This window comes from Trachurus japonicus, chromosome 9, assembly GCF_045865225.1.
Source record: "Trachurus japonicus isolate A0001 chromosome 9, Traja_1.0".
NCBI lineage: Eukaryota > Metazoa > Chordata > Actinopteri > Carangiformes > Carangidae > Trachurus > Trachurus japonicus.
Window position 1 is genome coordinate 34,360,317 of NC_140915.1, and position 19,534 is coordinate 34,379,850.

Here is a 19,534-nt window from a genome sequence, read left to right on the forward strand (position 1 = left end):
GAAAAGGAAAAGGAATAACACTCACCAACATAATTTACAACTATAGTCATTGTCACAGACACTGTTAAGCCGAGTGCTTGAATTTCCCCCCTCGTCTGTGATCAGGGGGGCAACCACCATTCCGACATCCCACCAGTCCGACATAGGCCTCTAATTGTCTAAATGGCAACAGTTAATTTTCTATCAAACGTCCCATCATTCCGACAATTTTTGCCTCCTATGGTCAGAATGACGGTATTTTTTTATTTTTAAAAATATCCTGCCTTTCCGACAATTCCTTTAATAGCGTATTTTTTCCCCAAAAGATTTTGCACTGGTTGGGCTTAGGCTATGAAGAAAGGAGTTGGTTAAGTTTAGTAAAAAGAGCAGGTAGAGGCTAGACAGGCAGACTAGTCCCTGTCTGCACTCTGCTGCGTAATTACGCACAACCATGTGGGTATTCCTCACTCTTACAAGCACTGCAACACTTTACTTGTTCACTGTAGTAACTGTGTTATTACACTGTTTTTGGTTTTGTTGTATTTCTCGATCCAAACAAGAAACCCTGCTCTGGTTCTTGCATTGCTGCACCCCCATCTCATCTGTCCATCCCTGACAGTTTTTTTCTCGCCCAATTTATGAACACTTTAGCACTTTATTACACTGTATTGTCTTTGGTTTCTTTGGTTTTGTTGTGTTTCTCAATCCATTTTAGCACAACTCCATCAAGAAACCCTGCTCTGGTCTTTGCCTTGCTGCACCTCCATCTCATTTATCCATCCCTGACCGTTAATCTTACCCAAATTTATTTAACCCTTGTGTTATGTTCACATTTTGGACCCTTTGGAACTGTTCGGGTCAAATTGACCCGGAACATTATTGTTGGTTTTAAAAGAAATATAGAACTAAATATTTACATAAAAAAACTCCAACATATATTTTCTTTATCTCAGTTCCAAACAATATAGATAACATACATGAATCATGTTTGCAATTAATCTCTGCTAGATCACATTTAACAATGGAAGTGTCATTCGTTTTTTGTGATAAAGTTATAATGTATGTAAAAAATCCACTATAGTAAAGCCTTGGGGTGTTTGTGTGTGTCTGTGTCCATGTAAGTTTGTGTGTCTCTGTGTCTGTGCGTGTGTGTGTCCATGTGTGTGCGTGTTTGTGTGTCTGTGTCCATATAAGTGTGTGTGTGTCTCTGTGTGTGCGTGTGTTTGTGTGTCTGTGTCCATGTAAGTTTGTGTGTGTCTCTGTGTGTGCGTGTGTTTGTGTGTCTGTGTGTGTCTGTGTCCATGTAAGTTTGTGTGTGTCTGTGTCTGTGCGTGTGTGTCTGTGTCCATGTGTGTGTCTCTGTGTGTGCGTGTTTGTGTGTCTGTGTCTATGTAAGTGTGTGTGTCTGTGTCCATGTAAGTGTGTGTGTGTCTCTGTGTGTGCGTGTGTTTGTGTGTCTGTGTGTGTCTATGTCCATGTAAGTGTGTGTGTCTGTGTGTGTGCGTGTGTGTCCATGTTAGTGTTTGCGTGTGTCTCTGTGTGTGCGTGTGTTTGTGTGTGTCCATGTAAGTGTGTGTGTGTGTGTCTCTGTGTGTGCATGCGTGTGTGTTTGTGTCTGTGTCCATGTAAGTGTGTGTGTGTCTCTGTGTGTGCGTGTGTTTGTGTCTGTGTCCATGTAAGTGTGTGTGTGTGTGTGTCTCTGTGTGTCTGTGCGTGCGTTTGTGTGTGTGTGTGTGTGTCTGTGTCCATGTAAGTGTGTGTGTGTCTCTGTGCATGTGTGTGTGTGTGTGTCTCTGTGTGTGGTTGTTTGTGTGTCTGTGTCCATGTAAGTGTGTGTGTGTCTCTGTGTGTCTGTGCGTGTGTGTCCATGTGTTTGTGTGTGTCTGTGTCCATGTAAGTGTGTGTGTGTCTCTGTGTGTTTATGTGTGCGTGTGTGTGTTTGTATATGTGTGTGTGTGTTTGTGTGTGTCTGCGTCCATGTAAGTGTGTGTGTGTGTGTGTGTGTGTCTGCCTGTCTGTCAGTCAATGTATTTCATCCGGGTCAAATTGACCCGAACATCCTATGAAGGACATAAATGCGTAGGCGTATTGTAGCATACCATGTCAATATTTTTTTTTTCTTTCACACGTTCTTCACATAAAATAAGCCAAGGCCATGGATTTTCAGGTCGAAAAGTCGTATCCTTGTATATTTTTTCTTTTAGTAAAAATTTGAAACGGGTCAATTTGACCCGAACACCACATAAGGGTTAATTGCACTATACATCCTGTTTTTTTTGTTGTGTATTATTGTCTATTTGTTGTTTTTGTTTTTAATAGTATCATATTAATTGTCTCTCATTTAGTGTCATTGTCTGCTGGTTTCTGTTTGGATATGTTCTATTCTTGCGCTAATTTTTATGTCCTCTCCTGTGTCCCTGTTTTTATGTATTATGATCCGTGTGTTTCTTTTGTATATTTTAATGGCTTTTTAACATCTTGCCGGAGGACCGCAGTTGAAAACTAGCCTCTGGCTAACAATGGCACTTTTACAGAAAAGTTAATTAATGTGCACTGTCCTCTCCAAATAAAAAATAAAATAGTATAATGTCTTAAAGAAGGCAGTCACCTGTTGAGAAACGCATATTTGTCGGAATGGTGGGATGTTCGCATGTCGGAATAGCAGTATGACGGAATGGTGGAATGTCAGAATGACAGCATGTAACCCTGTGATCAAACCACCAATGGCAGCAGGTTTTACCCAATCACGGACAGAGATAGACAGGTCTTGTGGGTGGGATGATGCTGCATTCAAGACAACTTGGAAATACAGGACAAACCCTGTCCCGTATTGGCTCAATATAGGATTCACTGTTTAATTTTAAACACAGGACGATCCTGTATTTTAACAGCACTACCTTAAATTGGCATTTCAGGCAAATTATCAGATATTCTGTCCATTGCTTTATCAGTTTTACTGTAGTTGTCGGTTTTTTTTTATGCTAAAAAGAAAAATACGGATGGCGTATCCCCGCTTCCCATTACCAAATACCAGTGGTATGAATCTAAGATGGCAAACAGACTCTAATAAACTACCACTGGCATATCAGTTAAAGGGACAACGAGGAGTTTTGGAAAAGCGAAGCGTTTTCACACTACATTTATGAGCCTCCGCACGCACCGTAAATTTCTTTGACCGGCGCAAGACGGACTCATGTTTTCATTCATCAATAATTAAAGTCAGAGGTTCAAAGAGGTTCACATACCGTCGTAGTTCCGACCATAAACAGCGATTCGGCTGCGTTATTCTCATGACCTGCCACGAAGGAAACACTGGTCGGCTCGACCAGCATTTCCGCCACCACTAATAATAACAAAATAACGATAGAGACAAAACGATATATTTATCGAAAATGGGCCCATTAACAAGTGTGGGTAGCGGAGATTCATCCACATTAACGTGAGACTTTTTTATAACCAAATAGAAACTCCTTGTTGTCCCTTTAAGAGACAGGAAAGGCAAAAAAAACATGACTGATTCCACTGCAAACATGCCAGTGTTGCAGTTTCATGGTTTATTAATTCCTGCTGTGTTTTCAGGTCAGTGTGGATGTCTTCAAGGGCTTTCCTGATGAGGACAGCATTGTGAACTACACGCTGAACCAGGCCTACCAGGACAACGTGTCTGTGTTTGCCAGTAAGTCATGCAGGTTAAACCAATCAAATGCGCTCCTCTCTTCACCTATAAAGTTACCATTCCAGGCGGCTGGACTTATGATTTTCTTTTCAATTGCACAACCGATAAGCACCCACCCCTCCGTCCAATCAGGAATCACCAAAACCTTTAAATAGGCCGCTGCTATGGACGCCGCTCTGATCGGAGTAGCACAGAGCAGAAGAACTATGCAGGATATTTATATTTATGTTTCATTTTTACTGTCATTATACAGCTTGGGACTAATTGTGATGTTAGATAAATGACTTGTGGGAGAGTGGAGGCTCTCTGCCTTCCACATCACTGCTGAAAACCAAACCTGCATGATCAGAGCCTCGGACCCGGTGTCACAGCTCTCGTCTCTGTGGCACCACGAGACCGTGACACAAACGCGTCCTGTAAACCCTAACCTCTTGTTTATTGTCAGTGTTGATTTTGTTGTTGTTAGCAATAGAAGAGATGTTGAGGTGTCACTAAAGCAAAATATAATGGAGCAAATTGTACTGGTACACCTGAAAATGACGGTAAACACAAAAACTTATTTTTTGGTTTTGATTTTGGTGCCAAAATGGCTTTTTGGGCTAAACTAACCCATAGAAACACACAGTCTTTTTTGCTGGAAAGAAGGGATTCTCTTCTTTCATTTGATGGGTTGAATGTGTATGTAGTAAGAGTACATAATATATTGTGGGTCAAAGAAAATCAGTCAAAAAGCTGGAAAATGCCTGGCAAGCTGGAGGTAGCTGCTGTGAGAATGGCTGGCAGTCAAAGAGTTAAAGGCCTGTGGCACGTAACCTGTGATTAAAGGCCCTTTCACACCTGAGACGTATTTTTTTATTTTTTTTTTATTTGATAGCACACACAGTAGAGATAGACAGGAAAGGGGGAGGCAGAGAGAGGGGGAATGACATGCAGGAAATGTCTGCCCGACGCGGGACTCGAACCGGGGACGCCTGCGTTGAGGACTGTAGCCTCTACATGGGGCGGCCGCCTTAACCACTGCGCCACGCACCGCCCCCTGAGACGTATTTTTCGTGCGAATAATAAGCGCGTCAACATTTTTTTTCCGAACCCCAGTTTTCATCACGAGTCCTTTCACACCGTGAATGTGTTTTGTTTTTTTCGCAGCGAGGTCGATTTTTCTGAGCTTTCGCCCGGCGACTATACTCATCAACCAGTCATGTAGCGTGAAAAAAGGTAACGTAACACTGTGACAACAATGGCGGATCTACTGATAACCTGCGTCTCTCATCACCCTGTGTTACCGTATTTGACAAGGGACACTAAAATTACAAGGATAACGAATTGAAGGATAATGTGTGGCAAAGCATCGCCAAACATCTCGGCTATCAAGACAGTGAGTTGTTGTTAGATGTAGTAGAGTTGGTAACAAGAAGGCAGTGGCACAACAATGCCAGTTTTGCTAACGTAAACAAACATGATAAACATGGTAATTTTAATGTTGTACCTTTTATGATTTTAGTTGAGAATGCAAAGAGACTGTGGAAAAACCTGAGCGACATGTATGGAAGAAGAGGGAAGAAAAAGAGACAAGGAGTGGGCAGGCAGGGAAAGCAAAGAGGGAGTGGAAATACATAGATGTAATGTCTTTCCTGGACACATCCACAGCTTAGTTTACCTGTAGTTCATAGTCAAGCAGGGTGTCTACAGGTAGCACATTTTTTTTCAAATAGTCTTTCTCCTATATGGTCTGTTAGACAGTTAATTAGTACACATTACTTTTCATTTGTATCATGTGGGTAAATGATGTACTGTACATCATTTGTACAATAAATTGAGTTGTGTAATTTGGAACTGACTGTGCACTAATGAAATGTGCCCTCTGTCCAAAGCTGTTCTCAACTTGTGTGATAACTAGATTCAACAAATATGCAATGTAGTTTACACTGTTTTGTTTGGTATTGTAAGACACTGTCCACCTCAGTAGGCTACATACACACACTTTATAACTATTGAATTGATTATATTCTTCACTGCTTTTGCACAATGCAGTCATTTTCAGCCTGATGTATGCCTCAGCATATCAGATAATTAAACTAAAACACAGCAATGAAAAATTAGTTTGGATTTACTCTCTATCAATTGCCGATTTCAAGAGATAAGTGAATTTTCCCTTTTGTTTACTTGTCTGTTTTTTTTTAAGTATATATTTTTTGGCCTTTTTCATGCCTTTATTTGACAGTACAGTTGAGAGAGACAGGAAATGGGGAGGCAGAGAGATGGGGAATGACACGCAGGAAAGGGCCGTCCGATGCGGGATTCGAACCGGGGCCGTCTGCACGAGGGCCACAGCCTCAACACATTGGGCGCCTGCTTAACCCACTGTGCCACTAGGCGTCCCAACCTGTCTGTTTTTTTTACACAAAAAATTAAAAACTATTCATTTTTGTAGTTATCACACAAGTTAATACAGAATACAGGTTTGGATGGAGGGTACACAGTCCTCCTTTGGACTTCATTCAGCTGACACAGGAGAGGAGGACACTTATCATATGTTCGGACAGGGTGCACAGCAATCTGGACCTCCCACAGCAGGATGAGGAGATGGAGGAGACAGGGCAAGAGTCAGAGGAGAGTGAGGCAGAGGCTGCTACTGCTGCAAGGGCACCTAAAAGGAGGAGCAGGGATTTACTCCAAGAATATCTGGAGAGAAAAGAAAGGAAGCAGTGTGCTAAAGAGCGGCAGGAAAGAGATGACATTCATCATTTTCTCATGAGTCTTGCTCCGGCCATGAGAAGGCTGTCTCTGGCTAAGCAATCATGGCTGGAAATGAAAATGCAAGAGCTTGTCTTTCAAGCAGAATTTGGATATTCAGAGCCAGAACACTCACAATTCACACAGTTGTGATTGATCTTACACTGTTCCTGGTGGATAGTTGTGCATCAAAAATAAAGATTTCCTATCATCTGGTGAAGTAACCTTTTCTCCCTGTATATATTTCCTTGCCAACACCTTTAAATCCTAGATATATGATACTTAATAAGAACGTTATTTTAACAAGACATTGTGTAAATATTAGCCCTGTGATAGACTGGCGACCTGTCCAGGGTGTACCCCGCCTCTCACCCAAAGTCAGCTCTGTGACCCAAGTGCAGGATAAGCAGTATAGAAAATGAATGAATGAATGAATTAATTGTGTAAATAATTAATTATTTATTTGAAGCAGTAAGTATTAAGTTAACACCTCTGTGTTAACTTAATACTTACTGATTCAAATAAATTCATAACACTTAAAGGTGTACAGAAATGGCCGTTTGTCCTGTTTGTCGCGCCGAGTTGTCACGAGCTGCAACACGAGTTTACCCGAGTAAGGAAAACGAATTTGATTGGTCGTTATCGAGCGGGCGGGATATTCAAAGCTTGGGGCGAGCCCGAGCTCCGTGTGTGTGTGCGTGTCTCAGACGTTTGCATGACGGATTACGGATCCAATATCAGTGGCTGGTGAATCGTGTACAGGCTGACGTATAATCCGTGCGCCTGCATTATCCAATGCGGAAAAAAAAACTACACTAAAATACACACTTTCATGCCGGATTTACTCAAAAATAGAATTTTGCACAAAGTTTGGCCTACATCGTCTGATAGATGAGTTATTACACTAATTTTATGACCCAGAGTGGGCTTAAATTCAATTTTCTTTTCTGTACACCTTTAAAGCAGAAGTAAGCGATCCGGTCGTTTTGGCTAACTTCTTGTCAGACGATGGAGCTAGCAGTCCCCGCCCTCGTCCCTACGTCACCACATTCACGCACATCCCTTGGCTGCACACACAGAGAGGACCGCCCCTTTATGCCGTTCTCTCTCCTCATTGGATAAAGGTTGTAGGATACAAGCAAAGTTTTCTCCTCGGCTTACAGCAGAGCAGAGTGACTGACAGACCCGTGTTTCAGACCAAACACTCTATGTAAGTGATTGCCGTTGGAAGATATAACTATTTAAGACTTATATTAACACAAAAATTCCGCTTACTTCTGCTTTAAGTTTAAAATTAATAAAAACAGTTTAACATGGAAACCATTACAAATTATGAATATTTACAACCTAAACAGTAGATTAAATAATATTTACAAGGGTATTCTAGCAACCAGAAAATTCTGCACAGTGGAAAAGTCAAGGGAGTCCACGGTGCACCTGGTCATACTGCCACGGGACTTGGCCAGCAGGTTAGGTGAAATGCTGGCGGACTGTATTCCGCACCCTCAGTGCTTGCTGATGCTCTGTTGCCTCGGAGACTCCTGATGGCACTAAGGCCACTGCCATCCACAGCATCTGAACCATCATCAACGTCAGCACTCTGGGTTCCATCAGCACCACAGAGGTGGTTTGTGAGGATGCAGGTGGCTTTGATGATGCTATCTGACTTGCGGCCGGTATTGATACACTCTCCGACACTGGCTGAGAATGCCAAAGGCAGATGTCTGGCCTGGCAGATGTCTCCCAGGATAAGGGCGGAGGAGAAAGGTCTTCATCAAGCCATTCATCTGCTACAATCACAAATGGCATCTGCCCCAACTCGGGTGCTGAGGGGAGTGGGCATGGTGCTGGTACATTTAAGTTCCCACCTTGAAGGGCCTGCCCCAGATGCAGGCTTGGGGAGTAACGGACTACATGTAACGGCGTTACGTAATCAGGATACAAAAAAAGGGTAACTGTAGTCCGTTACAAGTACAGAAAAAAAACCCGTAATCAGATTACCGATACATTTGATAAAAACGGAGATTACTTGGCTGATTACTTCACATTTTAAAAATCAACCACAGGCTATAGAGCCACTCGCCGTCTCGTTCACTGTAAACCCAGATTTTGATTTGACTCAACAGGTTGAGTTCATGTTACTTAAATGTGTCCAATTTATTGACATTACTTGTTAATTCTGATTTAGGTGAACTTTTTCAAGCCCATTCTTATAGTAATTGTGATTTTAAATCCAATCAATGTGTGTTACTCAAACAAGCTGAGTTTGTATTACTTAAACCTGTGTCATTTCTTTACATTAATTAATAATTCTGAGTAAACTGTAGTTTTTAAATAATCCCCCCCCCCCCCCCACACACACACACACACACACACACACAGCCTCAGCTCAGTCTCTCCCTCCTCATAAACGGGCATAACGGTAAAACCCGACCAAATTGTTGAAAAATCTATTTCATAAACTCTGTGCAGGCCAGTGCTCTGGCTATGTGATGTGTGTGTGAGTGAAGAACGTGTCCGACAAGGAAAAAAAAAAAAAAAAAAAGAAAGAAAAAACAGCGACCGGAGCGCTGGAATGGGTGTGTCTCGGTTCTGCCATTTCATTGGCTACACAAGTTTGTGTCTCAGAGTGTCGCGGTTTCGGTTTGAGCTCAGACAACTAAATATGATAAAGTTTTGCTTGTTTGAAACGCATTGACGTCACCAACAGTCACCACCCGCCAAAATTCTAGTTCTCGCGAGTGAGACGGTTAGCTGAGCGGCCAGACGCCTGAACCTGAACCAGACACCTGAGCCTGTGAACGAGCTACCCAACTCCACCACGGACCACAGTCCAGCAAACGTCCAGGTAAGTTTGCGCAGAAGCTTTCTATTTTCGGAGTAAATTGTAAGACAGGAGTCACGAGCCCGCCCGGCCCCGGTCATAACAATTGAATTGAGCTTTGCCCCGACGTGTCTGGCGAGTCCGCCGCGGTCGTTACAGTCCGCATTTGTTCCCCCTGGAGGCCCCCACGAAGACAAAGCAGACATCGGCGGCGCAAAGCTAAAGTTTAATGACCGGACTGCTCAGCTAGAAGTCTTTATGTTAGGCTGCTTTTAACATTACACGGAGCTGATGTGTCGGCTCGACTATGACACTTCTTTTCTGTTGCAGTTGAACTGAGACGGTGGTGAAGCAGCTAGCTTAGCCATTGAGCTACAAACATCCTGGTAAGTTGGTGCACACTAACTCACATTAGGCTATTAGCTTTATTTTCTTGATTTATTTGGGGTTTTTTTTTGTTAGTTGGCCATTAGTCCCACTCTTAGCTGCCATGCGTCTTAAAGGTTTTATTATTTAGTTAATTCTGTGGCTATTGTGTTCATCTGGAGAGCCAATTTCAAATTGTTATTTTCAGAAGCTTTACACTGTTAGCTAACTGTCATTTTTCCTTAGCTCATCTAACTGTAGCTAGCTGAAGATGGAGTGGAAGTGTAAATATTGTGGTTTTATCAGTGAGAAAAGGGCACAACTATTTAAACACTACAGGTTAAAACATGGAAGTTACACAAGAACAGTACCATTTCCCTGTTTGCACCAGGACTGTTTGTGCACATTCAAGTCCTTAAATAACCTTAAAGCACACATATCTCGTATTCACTCTAAAACTCATGATGAGGAACAACCAGGAGAAAATGAAGCGCTCAAATTCAGCTGTCAGTTGTGTGACTTCAGTGAGCCCTGCTCCGAATCTGAATTTTTCACTCACCTCCGAACCAGACACTTGAAAGTTAACCAAAAGGTTCAGTGTCCATATGCAGGCTGTAGATTTGAGAGCAGTGTGTATTCAACTCTTAATGCACATAAAAGTAAAGCACATAGAGAAGACAACTGGAAGATGTACAAGAAAGAAATAGTTAATGTTGACATGAGTGATGAAAACAAAGACAGTGATGTTGCAGATGAGTCATTGCCAATTGAAGACATGGGGGAGATAGATGATGTCAGTGAAGAAGTTTCAGAGATAAATCTTCATAATTTAGAAAAGCAGTTGGAGCACAACTTGGCTGCTCTTTTTTTAAAGATGCAGACTATTCTCCACATACCTGAGCGCTCTGTACAGGAAGTTATCAAACAGCTTTGTGATATACATTATTTGTCAGAGCCACTTCTGCAGCATAAGGTGAAGATGATTCTTCAGGAGTATGATTCTGAGATAGATGAGTCGATTGTGAAACAGGTGAGCAGTGCTGTTTCAGAGACCAACGTAATGACAACATTTTGCGGCAAAGATGGTTCCCTAGCAACCACAAAAAGGAGAGCATCGTATGTGTCTAAAGAATTTCCACTGGTGATGCCTGTAGAGTATGTAGTTGACAAAGATCAAAAATCGGTTGTATATGTTCCCATACAGCAAATGCTGCAGAAGTTGCTGAGCAAGACAGATGTTTTAGATAAAGCAATGTCTGAAGAAATACATGTTCCAAATGAATACAGAACTCATGTAGATGGTATATACTTCAGAGAAAATGGCCTTCTTACTAATGATGAGTTCACAATTGCCATTGGGATGTACATCGATGACTTTGAAGTCGCCAATCCGTTGGGGACGTCAAAGAAAAAACACAAGATGTGTGCGGTGTACTGGGTAATTGCCAATATGCCAGCAAAATATAGAGCATCACTCAACTCTATCCAGCTTGCTCTTATATGCAACACAACCACTGTAAAAGAATGTGGTTATGCTAAAGTGCTGGAGCCACTTATACATGATCTGATGTCACTAGAAAAAGATGGTGTTTACATTGAGGCCTTGGGTGCAAGTGTGAAAGGAACTGTCTTATACGTAGCTGCTGACAACCTAGGGGCTCATGCACTAGCTGGATTCTATGAGAGCTTCTCTGTTGATAAATTCTGCAGAGTTTGCATGGCAAGTAGAAGTGACACTCAAGAACAAGAGGTGCGCTCCGGTGCTTTTGAGCTTAGAGACAAAGACAGACATGACAAACAAGTGCAGGAAGTGATGGAAAACCCAGAACTGAGCAGAACATATGGTGTGAAAAAAGAATGCCCCTTGACTGCAAAACTGGAACACTTTCATGTTGTAAAAGGTTATCCTCCTGACCTGATGCATGATCTTCTGGAGGGCATCGTCCCAATAGAGTTGTCTTTGTGCCTTTCAGATCTGATGTCCAAGGGATATTTCAATCTTGAAACAGTGAATCAGGCTATCAGGTCATTTACATACACCTTCACTGACAAAACTGATCAGCCACAGCCAATTACAAAAGGCTTCTCCACAAAAGGCACAACCGGGGGAAATGCGCATGAGAACTGGTGCCTAATTAGGCTCCTTCCATTTCTTGTTGGCCAGTATGTTCCTCCTGGGGAAAAGGCATGGGAAGTTCTCATGCTTGTCAAAGACATTGTGGAGTTAGCAGTCGCCCCCAGGTTTACTGAAGAAACACTCTACTTCCTGGAGTGCAAGTTAGCTGAACACAGAGAACTACTGCAGTCTACATTCCCAGAGTTTAGATTGAGACCGAAACACCACTTTATTGAACATTATCCTCAACTTATCAAAGCATTTGGTCCACTGTGTGATGTTTGGACTATGCGCTTTGAAGGAAAGCACAAATTTTTCAAAAAGATTATCCGTGATGCTCAGAACTACAGGAATGTAGCCTTAACACTTGCTGTGAAACATCAAAAAGCAATCAGCTATCATTTAGACTCAAGTTCATTTTTCAAACCTTCTGTTGAGATGGAGAAGGTCACTACGGTCTCTGTATCATCTTTCCCTGAGAACATCCAGAGAGTATTCAGTCAGAAAATCCACAAGCCAACAGCAGTTCTTGTAGCATCATCTGTCTGTCTAGATGGAGTTACATACAAGGCAGATATGGTGGTCTCTGCAGGATCCTGCTCAGGTCTCCCTGAGTTTAGGCAGATCACACACATCGTTGCAGTTCATACAGAAATCATGTTTGTGTGCAGAGTAATGAGTGCATGGTACCACGAGCACCTTAGATCATATGAAGTTTGCTACCCTGATGTAACCGTGCCCCTGTGTGCGGTACTGCTGTCAGAGCTTAACGATGTTTTCCCCCTTTCCGCATACAGAATAAGTGGGAAACTAATGGTGACTCTCAAACGTTATATTCTGTGCTGAACAATCTCTCTCTTTCTCCCCAGATGGCAGCACAGCAGCGAATGCTTGTGAGAGTTATCCTCACTGAAGCAGACATAAGGAAGGTGGAACTGAAGACAAAGCCTGACACAGTTGAGCATTTGATTGGCTCCCTTAAAGATGCTCTTCAAATAAACTATAGCTTCAGCTTACAGTTTAAAGATCCCAATTTTGATAACGAACTGTGCAATCTAACAGAGATTTCAGAGCTGCCTGAGCGACCCACTCTTAAAATCATTCCAGTTCTTAGTCTTGTGGAGGTGCCCATCCCAGGGTTAACATCAAGTGAAGAACTAAGCGACACACACAGCCAGGCAGACACAGACATCCTCTCCGACTCCTCTCAGGAAAGACAACGCCAGTGGCCAGAGGAATTCGATCTGTATATACCAAAATTTTCTGTGGATGTCGAGTACAGGCTGCGTCAAGCAAATCTGCTCCATCTCAAGGATGGATCGCACCTCATTCCGTCAAAGGAGCTCAAACACGACATCCTGGAGAGGCTGGCTGAGACCATATATGCCTTGAAAGCATATCCAACAAATGCAGAATTTGAAGCTGTTGCCTCAGCTCTGGTGCGAGCACACCCATGTCTCAAAGAGCAAGGATCAGTGTCAGGCTGGAGCGGTTGGAAAAACAGCTTGAAATTTAAGATGGGTAATTACAGAACAAAAATGCGTCAGCTGGGTCACCGTGATGTCACCGTGAACAGCGGGAAACAAGGAAAACACTCTCCTGGTGGAAACCCACCGAACAAGGGCATAAAAAAGCCAAGGAGAGGAGAGGTGAACTATTTACCAGATTACCCAGACGGACAAGATGACTCCAGCCTTGAGGATGCGCGACTGCTCATTGTGGAGGAAATGAAAAAGAAAATCCGAAATGGAGTCCTCATCAAACAAAAAATGGATGTCACATTCGCTCTGCGAAGAAATGAGGTTGTAAAGGAAAAGCCGGAGATCAACGAGATACGTCAACGTTGGCCAGCTCTATTCACTGAACACCAGGTAGGCCTATATATTTTTCTCATATGTTGTATTTTGTGGAACTGCTCTGTTGATAAAACGATCACAAACTCATTTGAACATGAACATGTTTTATTTGTATTTTTACGTTTCAGGTGTGTCTGGAGTTCAGCAGGGTGGCTGGCAAGAGCCTGAAAAATGAGTTCTATGAGGCCCTTGACCATCACAGTCCCAGACTCATAGAAATTTTTAAGGCAAAGAGGGGGCTCACAGGGCAGGTGTTGGCTGACCTGATGCGACAAACAAAGGTTAGTTGATTTTAAATCTATATTTATGTCTTAGAAAACAGTCTGAGTTTGAAAGAACACACATGTAAATAAATGTACTGGTAATGCAAGCTATCCTGTTTGCAGGTGCTTTCTTTTCCTTGACATTTAGTAGCCTATATAGCCTAATGGAGTTGACGAAACTAACTCCTCAGTCCTAAGAGTAATTAATTACCATCCATTACATTAGTTTGTCAGGTTTTCCTATACTGTAGCTGATCTGTAGATGAGGATGCAAATAACTACCTGATGAGTGAACAGGTGGGGTCCAGATTGTAAATGATTTTGCTGTGTGTTATTGATTATGTGTGTGCACATCGTGTTCAGGGTAACACATGGACCCTATTTTAAGTGTGTGATGTCCTCTCTGCCCTCTCAATCCACCAGGCTTCGGATGTGACAGAAGTCAGATGCTTGGTCCTCAGGGGTCTTCCTGTCATTCTCGGCGATGATCCATCCACCTTCTTCAAGGCTTGCTTTGTAAGCAACTTTGATTTTTCTTTTTCTTTTTTATCTCCTCTCCTCCTTTCCCCCTCCCTTGCTACCCCCATTCTCTACCTCCCCTCCTCTCTCCCTACTATATGTATTATTTTAGGGTGTGCATGTGTTAATAGTTTTTTTTTTTTTTAATTGTTTCTGTTGTTTGAAAAAAAACTTATCTGGAAGAGGCAAACTCCAAAATTGTGACCTTTGTTCACTCCAGATCATTTGTGGATGCCTATTGCATCTGTCCTGAGTGATTTTCTGTAGCGGTCACTGCACTGGGCGGTGGGTGGACACTGAACAGGGCAGACATGTGGGCTGTGTACCTATTGAGGCTGTTTGCAGCACTATATGTTGTCATGGTGATGTGACGGTGCCCTATTCTTTCTTTCAGGATGTTAATGATGAGGGAGGTTCGTACAGTGATGTGCCAGTGGGGATCCTTTGCCGTGAACCGGAAAACATCACTCCACACACGCAGTCCCTTCACCACAATGCATCCTCAGTGGGAATCATCTTGGAGGGAAACATTGTGATGGATGTTGAGAGCCTGCCCCAAGCCATGTACATTGTCTTCGGTTTGACCTATGCACTTCATCTCAACTACCCAAAGTACATGAAGAACACTTTTGATTTTTTTCAACAGGTACTTCTGAGCTTAGGTAAGACAGATCTGAAACCTAAACTTCAAACACTCAAGAATCAGCTTGTAATGTAAGATCCAGAATCCCCTCTTCCCAAGTCAAATGTGAGGTTTTTGCTGATGTTGTTGTTTTTATAAATTAGCAGAAAAGAAAAAAGACAGTAATAATATTCTTCAACATTTGTTAGTTGCAACTTTTGAAGGGAAGGGAAGAGAAGAGAGAGGGTAAGGAGAGAAGGACAGATTTAAAAAAAAAATGTTATATTAGGGTTAGAGAAAGCATGGGGGGTTGTGAGGAGGGGTGAGTGTGGACTCCAAGTGGGTATCTACTGTCATTTTTATTTAGGTATCTGCTCTGTTATTTTTTTCACCCTCCCGTTCTCTCTTTTTTCATTCTCACACACTTTTTTGTTCTTCCATGGATATTTGTTATTTGTAAATGTAAAGATGCCACGGTTCAGCAGGGCTGAGTTTTATCTTGCCAATTCGTCAGCCAAATTTGAAAAGGCGATTTGAATTTGAAAGTACAGTATTGTAATAATTGGAGGTACTGTAAAGAGGAAGAGAGCTGTATTGTACTAGTTTGTGAGGCAGATTTTTTTTCTGTTCATGCCATCACTGAGGAATCTACGTCTTTGGCCAGGTCATGGCTTTGTTTTTGAAAAAAAGATATGCTGAATAAAAAAATTGTATCAATGTAATGTTGCAGTTTTATTTATGTATTTTACATGGCTCTATTGATTGAAAGACATATTTTGAGTTTCAGGGACTAAAAAATTTAAGTTTGGTCAATTAGAATACACAATTTAGTTGAATTGGTAATTGAGTAATGTTTACTAAACAAACTGAGTTAAATAAATGGGTGGGGAATGGTTGTTTAAACTAAGTATCTTAAGTTACTGTAACTTGGTTATTAGTACATTCAACTTAAATGTTCTATTCCATTCCATTACGAGCTTCAAGTACATTGAACGTAGTCCAGTTCACTTACTCAACTAATGCTTCATTACTTAAAAAATTTAAGGCAACGAGTTACCTTGATTTTTTTAAGTAGAGTCTACTTATCTGGGTTTACAGTGTTGTATTTCAGAGGTGAGGCACAGAGCTGCTACGCTGCCTCATTGCGTAACTCTACTAGTGTGAGCGGTACGTAAGTTCACGTTGCTTTAGTGAATTGTAAACACAGACGGCACCCTCGGTTTTAGCGTCCAGCAGTTTAGCTGCTAATTCAACTGCAGTGATGGATAACTCTACCGGAGAGGCTCAACAACTTCATGAGCTTCATCTGAGGAATAAACGGCAGCTTTTACCTGACGGGAGACCGATGCCTGAGCTACGGTAGCTGGGTCATTCCAGAATTGGAGGACATTTAAGGACTGAAACACCTCAAAATTTTACTATTTATTTGATCATTTTCTGCTATATATTTAAGAAATACAGGTAATTAATCATCAAATAATTATGTTTGACCAGCTCAGGACTCAAAGTGACACTTTTTATTAGATATTTTATATATTGTGTGTGCTGCTTGGTGCAACCCTGTTACCAATACTCAGGAACCTGTAAAGGTATTATATAAGTATTTATCTATAAATATTTGCCAAAATACATAATGAATAATCATACACACTACCAAAATGACAATAGGAGTCCAAATCTCGCGTGATTTGCGCCGGCGTCAGCATGCGTCAGTGCGGTTACTGCGAATCACGTGAGATTTGGACGGACCAGGAAGAGGAGCTTCGAGAAGCTTCCGCTACAAACAAGCTTAAAATATAGACTTATTTAATTTTTTTCGGGACAATTACGCAATTTGGGGCTTCAGCACAAGACGGACATTACATACGAGCATCATGGAGGTATTTGGATGTTTTTTTGTGTGTGTTTTTTTACGAAGAGCTCCGGTGTCCCTTTGCAACCGTTATATGGACATGCACTGCTATGCCGAGACCCCCTGTAACTCAGAGAAGCCACGGAGGAATCTGAAACTTCTTCCAGCCCTTAGTCAACATGAGGGTGAGTAGATAATGAGCGAAATATCATTCTAGGGTGAACTATCCCTTTAAGATAATTTTAAGATAAATTACACAGTAACAGGGTTGAAATTAGAGTAACAGGGTTGAACAAAGTAACAGGGTTGAATAGATTAATTACTTTTGATTGTAGATTATGACATAAATCTCAACCCTGTTACTCTGAAGTAACAGGGTTGCAAATCAATGCTTATGTCAGCTGTTTAGCAGAAGAAAGATGCTAGCTATGGAATGTAATGTTACTGTAAGGTTGAGAACAAACTTAGTTATTTAAAGGAACAAAGAAAACTTTGAAAATATTTTGCCTTATTCTGGTAATATGAGTAACAGGGTTGCATTGGTTAGAGTGACACACTCAATCAGGGCAGACGAAATATGAAAAATATGAAAAATAGAAGAGAGGACTTACCTTGTGTCTACCCATGCTATTATCTAACAGTTTGATAATACAAATTATTTTGTGTCATGTGTCTCATACTTCTTTTTCTTCTTCTTCTCTGCTAAAAAGGTTTTGGTAACAGGGTTGCGTGGATGTTGTGGGACACAACTTTAGTGCAAAATTACTTTTATTTAAAATATGTTTATGATTAAACTAAGTGTTTTTACACTTACAAAAGACATAAATCAACAAAATCATACAAAAAAATTAAAATTTTAAACTTATTTTAACCGCTTTATTTGACATGCATGTTGGCCATTAAGAGGGTGGGACAAGAGAAAAAGGCCATTTTAGGGGGTGCTTTGAGTTATTTTGTATTTTAAATAATATTTTGGAACCAGTTTTTGTATAACTTTATTTATATTTTGTCTCAGAGTAATTATAATTTTCACCACAAATGCAAGTTTTGGAATTTCATGCATGATTTATTGAAAATGAATGGGTGGGACATGAAATGTCCTCCAATTCTGGAATGACCCAGCTAACAGTTTGCAGGTTACAGACTTTCTCTCTCTCTCTCCCTCTCTTTCTTACACACTATGGGGTGAAATCGAAATCAAAACAACCGGAAAGACGCGCAGCGACGTGTGTGTGCACGCTTTGTTACGCGTGCGTGCGTTGTTACGTGCAGGTGGTATTTCACGCGTGACAAAAGCTGCGTACGTATGAAGCAGCGTGTGCACGTCTGTCAGTCACTGTTTGACAAATTATGTTACGCGTTCACACACACGTGCGGTCGCAGATTTTGTTGCTGCGCAGCAGAAGTTGATCTGCACCGTGCGCACCACTCCGCGTAACTTGACGCGTAATGTAGTTGGCCTTTTCATTTTAGTCAACCAGGGAAGGCAGCAGTGAGCCAGACTTTGCCTGCCGGACGAAAAGAAGAAGAAGAAGAAGCAGAAGGAGGAGAAAAAGGAGAAGGAAAAGGAGAAAGGAAAAGACCCATGAGATAATTATATTATAGACAGGAGGAGGCTCAGTGATGTCATGTCTTTTTATGCTCCATGGTTGACACTGATTCTGCATTGATATTTCAATTTCAACCTTCCTGATGGCTCGACAGTTTTGTTACAGTATCTATATAATTATTAATAAAGTGTAAAAAAAAAAAAATAAAAAACCTCGGCCGGGAGTGTGTTGCAGCCTCTGGTTGCAGCTATTCAGGTGCACAAACCTAACGCACATCTCCAGCTGTCCCAGCAGTTGTCAATGAACTGATTACGTGCGGGGGGCATGGTTAACTTACAAATGTTTGTATTCATTTGTGTCTGCAGGCCATGTGTAAGCAAAGTAAAAGAAACAAAAACAGAATAACGTGGAAAATTAAGTCTTTGACTTTTTTATTTGGAAACTTCGCTCCACAGCGGCCAGGTCCCGGAGCAACTCTCTCCACACCCCCCGCTTGCGTCCGCTCCCCCCCACCCCCCGGCCGGAGCTCCGTGGTCCATATGCCATCCCTGCACCAGAGTTCCCCGGGTCACGCTGCTGATCCGCCCCGCGGAGCAGGCAGCTCGCAGCGGCCTCCTCCGGGGAGCGACGTCGCTGCAGCCGCCACTGCTGCTGTGAGCTGCCTGGTCAGCGGGGCGGAGCAGCAGCGTGACCATAGACTGTAAAAAGAATGGACGTCGCGTCCGTGACGTCACCCATTGGTTTTGGGGAGTCGTTTTTGTGACTCAAATATGGCGGCCTGAACAGCGCCATGTTGGATTGGCCAGCCGAGAACCCGCCCACTGGCCTCGAAGCAGCTGTCCACGGAGCTGCTCGGACCTGTCACTCAACGTTTCCGCGCCCTAATTGGCCAGAGTTTTAACCTAATAACAGTAAAACGGTAGAGTTAAAAAAAATTCACCCCCCTCAGAGTGTGTGCGGGGGTAGAAACTATCGATTGAGATGAAAAAACGTTCTGACACCAGGCTTTGATCATGTTTATTGAGGATGTAAAGTCGGCGATTTTAACATGGGGGTCTATGGAGAATGCTCCCTTCTGACACCAGCCCCCAGAGGAATCCGAGGGGATTGCAGTTTTTTGAATGCGGAAGTGAGCTTCATTTCTCAGACCGACAACTGCCCCCTTGAGCGTGACCCGG

The 19,534-nt window shown here is 42.2% G+C and overlaps 2 protein-coding genes across 2 annotated transcripts in view; both read left to right on the top strand.

The window, feature by feature from the left end:
• Positions 1-19,534, top strand: part of abca2 (ATP-binding cassette, sub-family A (ABC1), member 2) — a 127,677-nt gene that overhangs the window by 50,829 nt on the left and 57,314 nt on the right. The window contains exon 12 of the mRNA XM_085787608.1: positions 3,559-3,655. Coding sequence (XP_085643734.1) covers positions 3,559-3,655 — 97 coding nt within the window. The remainder of the gene's footprint in view (positions 1-3,558; positions 3,656-19,534) is intronic.
• Positions 10,752-15,125, top strand: LOC146981942 (sterile alpha motif domain-containing protein 3-like). The gene is made up of 4 exons (XM_085787606.1): positions 10,752-13,565; positions 13,679-13,831; positions 14,237-14,329; positions 14,727-15,125. The coding sequence occupies exons 1-4, from the start codon at positions 12,564-12,566 to the stop codon at positions 15,048-15,050; spliced, it is 1,572 nt and encodes a 523-aa protein (XP_085643732.1). The 5' UTR covers positions 10,752-12,563; the 3' UTR covers positions 15,051-15,125.

What these genes read in the sequence shown, in the direction of transcription:
- LOC146981942 (XM_085787606.1), top strand. Translation starts at nt 12,564, where the DNA reads ATGGCAGCACAGCAGCGAATGCTTGTGAGAGTTATCCTCACTGAAGCA. An exon ending in ACCTGATGCGACAAACAAAG is followed by an intron (nt 13,832 to 14,236) that starts GTTAGTTGATTT and finishes TCAATCCACCAG; the next exon opens with GCTTCGGATGTGACAGAAGT. An exon ending in CCTTCTTCAAGGCTTGCTTT is followed by an intron (nt 14,330 to 14,726) that starts GTAAGCAACTTT and finishes TCTTTCTTTCAG; the next exon opens with GATGTTAATGATGAGGGAGG.